At 48.1% G+C, this 12,419-nt stretch overlaps 1 protein-coding gene across 2 annotated transcripts in view; it reads right to left on the bottom strand.

The window, feature by feature from the left end:
* The window catches only part of GMDS (GDP-mannose 4,6-dehydratase), a 477,395-nt gene extending 466,795 nt beyond the window's left edge, over nt 1–10,600 (bottom strand). For both annotated transcript variants that reach the window (XM_004281075.4, XM_033408007.2), the window contains exon 1: nt 10,345–10,600. In XM_004281075.4, coding sequence (XP_004281123.1) covers nt 10,345–10,446 — 102 coding nt within the window. In that variant the 5' untranslated portion in view covers nt 10,447–10,600. The remainder of the gene's footprint in view (nt 1–10,344) is intronic.
* Nucleotides 10,601–12,419: the final 1,819 nt, after the last annotated feature.

Genomic DNA, 12,419 nt, shown 5'->3' with positions numbered 1-12,419 from the left:
AAGCGGGGAGAATTGAAGTGTAACTGAAGTAACCTGGTTAACTTCAATCATGAAACTAAAGGGGAAAATGTTAGTTTTAATACCAGGAGGCAGGTACCACAGCACATTCCGGGCGGCGGGCAAGCAGAGCAGAATACAGCGCTTCCCCATCCACAGCTGCGTCCAGGCCTAGACGGGACACTGTGTGGCCGGGATCTCTCACCTGCATTTCAAGCTGACATTTTAAATGGCTTACAGGTTATTAGACTTGAATGTCATGCTCTCACTTCACGCTCAAGAGGAACAGAACTGAATTCACTCCCTTCCCCAGAGCACTGCTGTTCCTTCCCAGGGACAGCATTTCTGGCCATGGTGATACCAGCCAGCCAGCCCAGCCAGCCTCCAAAATCAAAACAACCTCGGGATCTCCAACTCTTCCCTTCCTCCCCAGCCAGCCCCGTACCTAACTTATCACAAAGTCCCGTTGTCCCTTTGATTCTCTTTCCTTCTCCACAACCAACGTCGTCTGCATCTACATCCTTATAATCTACCACGTCTTCCTGGCTCTCCTACTCAAATTCACTCTGTGCGCCTGCACCACGCTGCCCTCTCCTCTCACTCTCCCCCATGCTGGGGAACGTACCACACATAAGTCATGTATTATACGTGATAAATATAAGCACCAGAATTTCATAAGCAGCGTGTGTCAGGCACCACACTAGGCATTATTAAAATCATCCTATCTAATCTGCACATCACCTTGTGATGTGGGTATAATTAACTGCATTTTAAAGAAAAGGGAATTAGGGTTCAAGATTATTAAGTAACTCCCGGAAGGACGTTTTTTAAAGCAGGATTTGGGCCCAGGTTGCAGACTCACCCGAGGCTGGGCTCCACTCATGCCCCTGTTTATTTAATCAAACCCACACCCCTCAACCTGCTCTTCCAAGCCTCCCGGGACTTGCACGTCTGGACTTTGAATATACTATTTGCCATACTCCGTCCCCATGCCGCCCTCTGCAGGGAGCCCAGGCCCTCGCCGCCCTCCTCTCCCAATCTGCCCATGCTTTGAGGCCAGCCCACGGAGCCTCCCAACCGCACTAGTCCCCACCGCCCCCTTTCCCTGATACTGGCTGCAAAGCCACTCCTCCTTACACTGACGGCCACAGGCGCACCCTCACCTCAGCACCTACACGTCTGCTTCCTTCCCTACCTACTCTGAGTCCTGTACCATGTCTTACACTCTGCACTTTACACGCTGGGGATACTACAGGGAACAAAACATTTAAAAGTATATGCTGGTTCAAATAATTGTACACCTAATATTCTAGTACAAAACAAAATTATCTGATTTTAACCTCTTATGTCTCTGTCTACAATACTGGCTCAAAAATTAGTTATCAAACCCTAAAACAAATATCAATTATCTGGCTGACACTAACTCACCATTAGTTACTATATTGGGAGTATTCTGTTAAACTCAAATTTGATCAGCCAAAAAGAAAAATTTGACCTGCCCCCTACGTTATGTCATCACACAATGACAGTTCATAAATGCTTCCTCACTTGGTCTATGATTCCCCGGTGCATACATAAATATATCTGATCAAATAACTGGCAAGGTCTCCAAAAGGAATAAATGTTAAAGGCTGGAAATACAGCTTTTGAGATAGAAAAGTGAGAATGAAAATAGGAACATCCTTCACGAAATACTAGACTATGAGGATTTCTACATCAAAAAGAAGAAAAAAGGAGCATACAGGGGATCCTTCAGCAGCTCAGCTTCCTACAGAAAGGCCTCACGGCTAACCCTTTTAATACAATGGCATTCATAACCAGAAACATCCAAGCTAAGTGATGCTCAATAAATCTGCTGAATTAATGATACTATGCATCATTTTTATTTAAGGGAAGATCTCCTTGTGATTCAGTGACTCTCTTATTATTATCATAGCAATTAGTATGCTGTAAAATTACCTGTCAAATTACTTGTCCCCCCGGACTATCAGCTCCTTGAGAACAACATCATATCCATCTTGCTGGTGGCTATATGCCTAGCACCTAACTCAACCCAGAATAAATCTCAGCAGATATTTACTGAATGAATAGACCCTCCACTATTAAACACTAAGCTCAAAATACAGATTCTTATATTTTTTAATATTTCAATCCAAAAAATAAATAACAGGAATTTTAAATCCTTCCTCACCAAAAAACCACTTCATTTGGTAAAACCTACCCGGGCAGACAGCTCAGAATTCCTGCTTTAACCTTATAAATTCTAGCAAAATACAACTCATATGTGAATTTCTTCCCAGTTTACACACTTAATTATAAATTCACTACAGTTAACAGTCACTGGTTTTACTTTTTTTTTAATTCTCCTATTGGCCTTAGCTTTGAAACTGATATTAAATGACTGCACTGCTTAAATACAAGACTTTTTTGCACACAATAAGCTATAATTAGTGTTCAATCCTAAAGTTATAGCACACTCTACTCTGAACAGACTTTAGAGATCGCCAGGTGATCCCTTCGTATTATGGATTAAGAAAAAATTAAGGCTATACAATTAACTGGTGTTAAAACCCGGCCTCTGACTCTCAGGTCCACGCTCTTTCCTCAGTTAATCAATTAATTATGTGTAATGTAAAGACATAAAAAAAAGTTTCACCGCATAACAGTCTTTGACCAAAGCAGGACAGGACTGAAGACATCCTTCTCATTCCCAGTTATGCCAAACCTTTCCTCCTGGACCGCAAATCACAGTAAGGAGGATTAGAGTCCAGTCCACTGCCCACAATCCTCTCACACGGGAAGATAAGACCGGCCCCCAGATCTGCTTTGCACTGTAAGACACACCAGACGTCAAATCTGTTTATAGCCTGTGGCTGATTCCAAATCCCAGGGAACTTTCCGCCCTAGGCGATAGATGCCCCCCACGGAGCAAGGCTGACTTTGGTGCCCTCCACATTCAATGTCCTTTCCCTGTATTGGAGTACTCTCACTATCCGGTTAGCTCTGTGAAGAGACGTCCATTCTAGGCATGGGGCAAACGCCCTATTCCATGCCAGACTTCTTTTCTATTCGGTAGGAATAACTCTTCCAACCTGGCAGCAAAGGTAAATACCCTGCCCAAATCGATGCAGCTCCTAAGTAGCTAAGCAGTAACTGAAACCCACACTGGCCAAGAAATCCAACTCCTCTTCCACTTGTCCCAAGACAGAGTCCCAGCATTTAGGGAGTTCACAAGATAAGTCATCAACGAATTAATTAACGGTGTGACCTAAATGACAGCAAAGAAAATAAAATAAGGGGCATATAACGTAGTGATTAATACAGCCTTATTTTACTACTATAATCTATATCTTTCCACGACTGCAAAAACAAACAAAAAAACTCTTGAATATGCTTTATTTTTCAAATTTGACACACCATCTATTTACCTCTCCTTAGAATTTATTTGTTAATTCTAGCAATAAATTTGATAGAAAATAAAATTACTGGGATTTACATTTCACCTCTGACTTTGCAAACAAGGACGGGAGTGACCTTTGGGCTATCTGTTTAACCTCTGCGTTCCTCAGGGGTGACAAGAAAACTGCCTCAAAGGAGGGCTCCCTTGCTCCAGAAAGGAAACAGGTGTAAAGCCCGCTAAGCGGTGCCTGGCAGAGTGAATGCTCAACACACCTTAATTACTGTCATCCACCCACCATCACCGCCATCATCACCACCCAGAACATGAGTGTCACAGGAGGCTCATTTTTGTCTGTTCTGTTCACTGTCGTATCCCCAGTGCCTGACACATCGTTGGCACTCAAACATCCGTCGACCGAATTAATCATGAGCACTAGTACTTCTATCACTAAGTACAGGATGATCTGCCCCCAAATGTAATTGCCTCCAAGAGAAAAGATAAATTAAGGAAAAAGCAACAACAACAAAAAAACACCAAATTGCTACTGGAAATTTTGGGGATATGAAATAGAGAACTACCCCTCAGCCCGAATGCAAGGCTTACTGAAAGAGAGAAGAGAGGAGGGTCCTCTCAAGTCAGGGAAGCATCTCTTCAGATTAAACTACCACCTGGAGAAAAGGCAAGTCCAAAGTACCCGTTAAGGGCACTCTGCAGGCCAAAAGATGTTCCAGCTTACATGACGGCGTCCAAGAGTCTAGAACAGGAGACTTCTTAGTCTCCTCAGGAATCTGGGCCTTGACAGCAAGGACAAACCCCACTCTGCAGAGAGGAAAGAAGCACAGCAAGTGAACCCGGAGCTGTAACTCCGGTCCACATGCAGGTGGAGAAGGGCCCTCGCCCGCCTCCCTCCACCACCCGGAGACCTGGCTGTCCCTGTGCACGTTGGGCCGCGGGCAAGCTCTGCCGCCACAGGCTCCAACCAGACCGCCCTCACCCAAGCTGCAGCCCTGGCCTGCTTCTGAGGGCCCACGAAGTGGCTGCTGGCTCTTGACCCTCCACCGGGAGGCCTGTGGGCAGGGAAGCCACTCTGCTCCCCCATCTCCATTTCTTACCGTAAAACCCTCAGAGAACTGGGAAGAAGCCACCAGGGGTCTTCAGCAGGCTTCAGAGAGCAGCCCTCCACCCCCCTTCCCCCCCTCACCCCAGACTTCTCCTAGACACACAGGCTAGTAATGTTAATATCACCTAAACAGCATGGTAAAGCACTAATCAAAAAGCAGCCGTTAAAAACAACCTGCTTCTCAAGAGCAGTGAACTTGTACAGTTTGTCAACAATCTGGCCAACAGAGCTAGTCTGACTTGACACAGGAGAGAAGGTCCTGAGAAAAGACTGGTGCAAGAGGTTCTCAGGCAAGTCTGAAGTTCTCCAAATCTCAGTTTCCTTGCTCGGTATAGGGAGGACAGTAAAAATACCTACCACCCACAGTTAAATGAGATAATTTATATAAAATGCTGGGCACACTGCCTGGCACACAGCAAGCATTCTATCAATGTCAGTAAATTTTTTCTGTGCCCCCCCCCAAATAATTATCTACCAAGTGTCCAGAATCCTGGTTAAAGGCAAACATTTTGCCTCACTCCTTAAGCCTGATTCTTTACATGGAATCATAGCCAAATAATCCCAGTTTAGTGAAAACCTCTAGCAAAAGTTGAGGAAAGGCTGCTTCAAAGGACAGGCAAGTTGAGAACTCCACACCTCAAAGAAAGCCGTTCAAGATCACAAGGACAATTAGCAGTTCTTCTAGTTCATCTCAGCGATCAGGTGGTAACTAATAAAACTCCCCTCGATTTCAGCCCTGGAGTCCCAAAGCCCCACATGGAGACAGAAGCACTGGGCTTCCGCGCGTAACGGGGAGACAGGCCATGCTCAAGAAGTCTGCAGGCTCCGGAGGCAACTCTAGCTCGGGACAGCATACGCCTCCAACGAAGTGAGTGTCCGAGTTCTCTAAGGAATGGTCTAACGTGAACCACCTTCTCTAGTCTCTGTATTTTATTAATTTTCCTTTGTAAATTAAATACTAAAGACTCCTATTTAATTGCCTCTCAATCTTTTCGAACTGCAAATATTTTATCAAAATAAGATGTTAAATGTTATAAAACAACAAAAAGTCACCTCTTCCTTAAATACTGAAATAGATTTGATTGCTTTCCAGGTGTAATTTATTATTATTCAACTTTACAGAACACCATGCTCCACATTTCACTACCATAGACTCCTTCACCCCAATTTTTCTGGCTCAAAGAAGCCCCTCTGCCGTTGTCCGTGAAGGACAGTGTTGATCAGTCCTAGCCCCCATGCTAACCGGCTGTGTGACCTGGGGAATCACACCTTCTCAGCCTCCCCTCCTCCTCCACACGATGATGGTTATTTAACTCCAGTACGAAGATCTCAACGCACACGACAACGGAATATTTTTTTTTAATTCAATGGTTAACATGAGTACAAAAACGGTAGGAAATCTATCATACAAAACTGGATATGTTACTTTTTTTCCCTGAAATGGGTATTTTCTAAATCCTTTAAATCTGAAGTTACAACAAATCATTTTATCTCCTAAATTGCAACTATGTACCCTGAAATGCCTTGCTTCTACCCAACCAACAACTGCATTCTGTTCTCATTTCTACTGACTTCTACAACTTCCAGGCAACTATTCTGCAAGATAATAAACATCAGCAAGTAAAGACTTAATTATGAAATATTTTGAGTACCTAACCTTTACCAGTTATGCTAGATATAGGGGATAAGTGATTAAGACACTTGTTTCCTAAACCCAAGGAGTCACAATCTGTAAAGACAGAGCACTGTGCCATCACTCCCATCCCTCTCCCAGGCAGACATCACTAATCTATCATGGGCCTCTCCCTTGAACTGGACATAGCTTTGGCTCCGCGATTCCATGTAGCCATTACCAATGGCTATTTTAGTAGACTTCATCACATTTCACTAAATCTCCATCTACACAAATGATGATTCTGATACCGATACTAGAATGCAGAAATTTGCGGGACACCAAATATGGATTAGAAAGTAAAACCAGAAGAAGTAATATCCCCGTCATCTATTATGATCCCATTGAAGCATTATTTAGAAGGGATAAGGAAAACTGTGGAAAGAATGGTACTTCCTGCCAATTCTCAATTACCATTTTCCAGCATCTTAAATTAATTCTTAAAGGAAGAAGATAAAGCCTGTGAGAGCCACCTAAGTCTAGGGAATCTGGGTATCTGTTTTAAACATGCTCTCTTTAAAGGCTATGGTCGTCTGATGGCAGCTAGAACATGCTCAAAAGAAAATAATTAAATTAGTGAAAATAAAAAATAAGGCCATAAAAATAAAATTCTGAAACAAAATATTACAGCTTAAATAATCTGCCTGACAGCTCAAAGGGTCCATCTCTTTCCTCTACGCAAGACTTGGTAAAAATGTGTTGTCTGCCAACAGCAGACAAGTTAACTCCTCTTGACCAGGACTAACTTTCCAACCATTTAAAGATAAACGCTTTGCCTTCCATGTGTCATGGCGCAGAACTCTGGACTTGGTGTTTGCTTAGATGTCCGACCACATCTAAAGTGCTTCCTAAGGAAAACCTAGGCTACTTGCAGGTGTGGAGGACCTCAACGTGTCAGTTCTTCCATATTTAAAACACCAATATTAATTTCGTACCAAGGACACCTGACAAGGTAATCTACAGTTCCAACTTGCCTATGCTCCTGGCAGAGACTAGCTTGACATAACAGATATCAGAAAGGGAAAAATCCACAAACGCTGACCATTCAGTTCTCTGAAGTCTCCACCTACCGAGAAATGTGCCCCCACAGTCTGTCGGGGTAGCAAGAGCGTCCTGAGGAGATGACTCTATCGAGCTCATTGTGCATCAATGAGCTCTGTGTCCCCCTGAGAGTTCAGTACTAACAAAGTTCCACGTGCCCACCCACTCTGCCTCGACGGTCAGGAAGCTCAAAGCTGAATTTCATGCCCACCTGGCAGCCGTCCTCAGTGCTGGGGACACTACTCCATCTTTCTACAGCCTTCACTGCAGACTCCTATTTTTTTCATTCTTCTTAGGATGGTCCAACGCTGTGTTTTTTTATTGAAGCCACCTCAGAATCTTTTTGGAAATAAGCAAGGGGTACAAAATGTAATAAATTCTCTTTCCTCCCATTATTACTATCTTTGGTCCTCATGGCCCCCCAAACTCTCCCCTCTCTACACTCCTGTACACACTGTTCTCCCCAAACACAGCCCCTGCTACTGCCAGCATTCAGTGAGGTTGGATGAACCAGGCATGTGGCCCCTAACATATTTGTAAAATACGGACTTTGACATGTGCATTAAGTCCCTCAAAAACTGTGAGATCCTGGAGGGCAGAGAGTACAGCTTACGTAGGCTCTGGCTCCCAGCAGCCACAAAGCAAGCCTTGCACCCTGCAGACACACAGTAGAGACAAGTTCTGTTCGTGGGAAGAGTAAGTCAACATTTTGGAAGCCCACTAGGTGAAGCCACATGGGAGGTAGTAAACTCAAAAGAAGGTTTCTACCCTAAAGGAGTTAACAAACCAAAGAACTAAGCTATGTAAACTATCTATGTAGCCAACATGGACTGCACATCTGTAAATACAAAGAACTGAAAATACAAAGCCTGGAATGATTGCATTTGGCTGAGGCTTTCCGCTAAGTTAAAAGGAGTAAGACTAGTGAGGGCATTCAGGCGCAAAATAATGACCCCACGGAGGTACAAGGCAGCAATATTCAGGGACCAGCAATAACATTTCCCTGGTGTAGCAAAGAGCAAGCATAATTAGACCATGAGGTGAGCCCTGGGGATGGCTGGCGGAGGGCCTTGAAGTGGCAATGCAGAGCACAGCCTGGTTTTCTTCGAGGTGATTTAATAAGGTAAAAAAACTCCGGGAATGATTCACAACTACTGTCAGGAAGAGACAGGAGGAAGAAAGCTGGAGTGACTGCTGGCAGTGAGCACTAGAGATGCAAAGCAGACAGGCACCCTGGCCACCTGCACGCACTCTCAAGGGCGAACGTGGGACAACCCATGCAAGAGCCCATCTTAGCACAAAGGCCACGACAGCCCTAAGGGCCAGAGCAGCGGTTTCAACCTCACCTTGAATCTGAGACTTCTTCTTAGAGTAAAACAATCCCTCTCTCTCCCCTACTCCCCCTGTCTCTGTCTCTGTCTCTCTCTGTCTCTGTCTCTCTCTCTCTCTCTCTCTCTCTCTCTCTCTGTCTCTCACACACACACACACACACACACACAGGGCTGTAACTTAACGTGGGTGGCTTACCACAGAGGCAGTATAACAAAATGGCTTAGAGCAACTCTTGGGTTCAGATCTCAGCCCTGACACTCATGAGGTGTGCGCCCTCAGGGAACATACTTAACCTTACTTACTAAGCCAGGTGTAAAATAGGGACAAAAACTGTACCTGCCTCTTACATAGGAATATATAAAATGTTCAGCAGAGTGAGTAGCTCAACAAGCTCTCACCCAACACGACTAAGAAACTGGACAGCAGGTATGGCTCTCCAGACCCTTTGCATTAACCTCACAGCACTCCGAGACCCACGGCGGGAGTCACTGTCCTGGGAGATAAATGCGAGGCAGAGCAGTAAACTCCACCAGCAGGGATTTACGTGGCAACCAGAGTTCAGCACTGTGCCAGGGACTGCAGAAGCCAGCACAACACCCAACAGATGAGGGGACAATGCACAGGGTGGGGTTGGAGGGAAGTGGGAGATACTGGTGCAGAGGTTAGAAGGAGCCTGACCCTCAAGCAGGGGTTTTAAGGTGGAAATGAAGTGGGGAGCCAGAACTGTCTGGCCAGGGAGTAGCTCAGGAAGACGGCCTGGAGGAGGCCACTCAGCACCTACCCGACCACTGTACTCTGGCTGTAAATAAGGCTTCCCTTCTAACCTGCATGGATTCACGCTGCTGCCACTTCCGTAGGCATAAGCCATACCAACAGAGTTACACGAACAGCTTAACTAATTTCTCCATAATATTGAAAGTATGCAGGCCCTTGACTGACTTTGAGGGTTCTCTTACTCAGCCTCAGATCCCTGTCCCTCCCCGCCACCCCTCCCACCAGTTTTCAAACCGGGGTTTACTGTAATTACCTTAAACACAGCACGATGCATGAGTAACTAGGAAGTAATCAGGTATCCAGCAGTTACAACTGTCTAACGCCCTTTGACTGTACGCCTAGCCAGTTTCTACCTCTTTTCTCCTGCCAGAGAGTCTGACAGCAGTGTGAATCCCAACTGGACACTTCCTAGCGCTTTGACCGCGGGCTTCGGTTTCCCCATCTGTGAAGTGGAGAACATAAGAGCACCGCCTCAAAGAGCAGCTGGGAAAACTAAATGAGGTCCTATCAGCCAAGCGACGGCGCGTAATAAGCACAGCCTGCGTGCGCATCAGATCACCTTTATTCACCCCATCACTTCCTGAGCACCGGGTGTCGGCATCGCCACCGCCCGGGGGGGACCCGAGAGGCCCGGCCCCGGCGCCTCCCGCCGCTCGTGGGCCGGGCTCCGGACACTCCTGAGGGTCTGCGGCAGGGAGGGGACCCGGCCCGAGCCCGGACCAGCCTGCCCCACGTCCAGGTGCGGCCGCGGTCTTGGAAGTTCCTGCGAGGTGGGCTTTTAACGTGTAAGAAAACACAAAACAGGAAAACATTTCCTGGTCTGTGACTGCACAGCACCGCTCCCTCTTACTTCCTCCGCGACCTGGGACCCGGGCGAGGGGATCGGGCAGCAAGGGAGCCCCCGCACGCGGGCACCGGCCTCCCCGCGGCCCGAGCTCCCGGCGCCCCCGCGGCCGTCCCCCCGGCGCCCCGAGCGCACACGTGCCCGCGGCCCCTGCCCCCGCTCACCTGGCCCGTGATGCCCGTGATGAGCGCCACCTTCCTGGGCTTGCCAGTCTCGCCGTCCCCGGAGCCGCGGGCGCTGGGGCAGCGCGCCGCTGCCTGAGCCATATCCGCGCGCGCTGAAGAGAGGCGCCGACCGACGGGGGTGTGCCGCAGGAGCCTCCTCGCCGGCTACAAGTACCAGCCCCGCGCCGCCCGCCGCCGCACTCTGACAGGGCCTCCTGGGAGGCCGGCGGGGCGGGCCGGGGGCGGGGCGGCCGGACTGTGGCCTGGCGGGCGCAGCGTCAGCCGCATCACCGCGCGACGCACCGCCACGCCGGCGGCAGGCCCCGCCCTCCCCGCCGACGGCCTCCCAGCCAGAGCAGGCCCCGCCCACGGCCGGCAGCGCGCGAGCCAGGCGGGGCGGGGCTTGTAGGCGGTGCCTGCGCCTGAAGGGCGGGGCGTCGGGCGCGCCTGCGCGGGCTTATCCAGATCCTCAGGAGAGGATGGGATGCCGGGTCTTTGCTCCAGGCATGCTGCTTGCAAGGGCTACCAGTGGACGGGGCGGGCCGTCGGCGGCCTGACTTCACCATCTCACGCTGCACGTCCTCCCCTCCACCCTCCTGAATCTCCCAGGAATGGTCACACTATCCGAGGATGCTGGGAAGAAGTAGGGGCAGACCTTTCCCTTAGGAGAAAGCCCTGAATCCCGTCCGAATCTAGGGGTCACGGCCCCTGGGTCATCGGCTTTGATAAGTAATTCCTGGAAACCTGCTGCAATGCCCTTTGAGGAGTCTGGTTCTCTGTTTCCTGAAGGGCACTAGCGTTACGAGGCCCCTGAATGGGGTCACGGATAGGGGCAATGACCGGCCTCACGCCTAACCTGCTTTCTGGATCTTCTCGCGTTTTTCTGAGGCTTGGAACCAGGCACGAGATTCCAAGTAACTCAATTCAAAATGCTGTAGTCAGAGGACTGGCAGAGCAAGACGAAAGTTTCTGACCCCAACCATGTGCAGCAGAAGGAAATGTTGAAAAGACTGCACAGGTCAGTAAACCTGGACATGCCGAATTTCAAAAAGTAATTCAGATGCAAGGTGGCGTCCTAGCTTGACGTCTGTCGAATTTGGCTTCCGTGTGGCAGCTGCACATAGGTCAGGGAGAGGAGAGGAGCTGACTCAGACGCTGGCAGGGTAGCAGGTGTGTGTACCTAAGCATTGGCCGGAACCAGGGAGGAGAGAGGAACTTCCTTGTCCCCACTGCTCTGCTTCTCTGCACTGTACATATTCCTCTCCCCAACAGATCAGCACAGACCAGCACTTGAAATGACAAACTGAGTGACTAGGAGGTGCCCAACCTAACCTGCAAGACCCTTACAGACTTGGGACTTCCCTGGCGGTCCAGCGGTCAAGACTCCGCGGTTCCACTGCAGGCGGGGGCGCGGGTTCGATCCCTGGTCGGGGAACTAGGATCCCGCATGCTGGCAGGGCCCATACAAAAAATGGGGGTGGGCGTGGGGGGAAAGACCCTTACACCCTTCAAATCCCAAAATAGAAGAGCTCAGGATTTCATTAAAAATCTCTCTGTCCCCTGAGCATGTCAGCAATATGCCTTAACTTTATGGATAGACTTGTCTCTGGATTCACTTGCCTCTCCCCTGTCCGTTCCATTCAGAGAATGACTAAAGGAAGGTCTGTTACTAGCCCCAGCAGAGGGCTGCATCACTGGTGAACAGAGAGGCCCTGTGGCAGAGGAGAGGAAACCCTCTCACTAGGGCAACTCGCTATAAGCAAGAAATGTCTTTGAAATCTACTAGATTCTATTAAAAACTTACGTTTGTTTTAATATAAATATGCTTTGAATTAATTTGCAGATAAATTATTTAACATTCCCCCAAATTGCTGAAAAAATGGATCCTTAGGGAGGACGTGCCAAGTTTATCCGGCAGCCGAGACCTCCGATCACACTGCTGACCTGTCCTGGTAAGAAACATGACAGTGGAAGACCCATGGAAAGAAAAGCAATTATATTTTAGGGCCTGCAAATAAAATAATTGCAAAATATTGAGGGAAATGGTAGTTCAGAGATACAGTGGGAGGTTTAAA

The sequence above is a fragment of the Orcinus orca genome, chromosome 10 (genome assembly GCF_937001465.1).
Source record: "Orcinus orca chromosome 10, mOrcOrc1.1, whole genome shotgun sequence".
NCBI lineage: Eukaryota > Metazoa > Chordata > Mammalia > Artiodactyla > Delphinidae > Orcinus > Orcinus orca.
The sequence above is the reverse complement of the archived record's forward strand: the minus strand, read 5'-3'. Positions and strand labels throughout refer to the sequence as shown.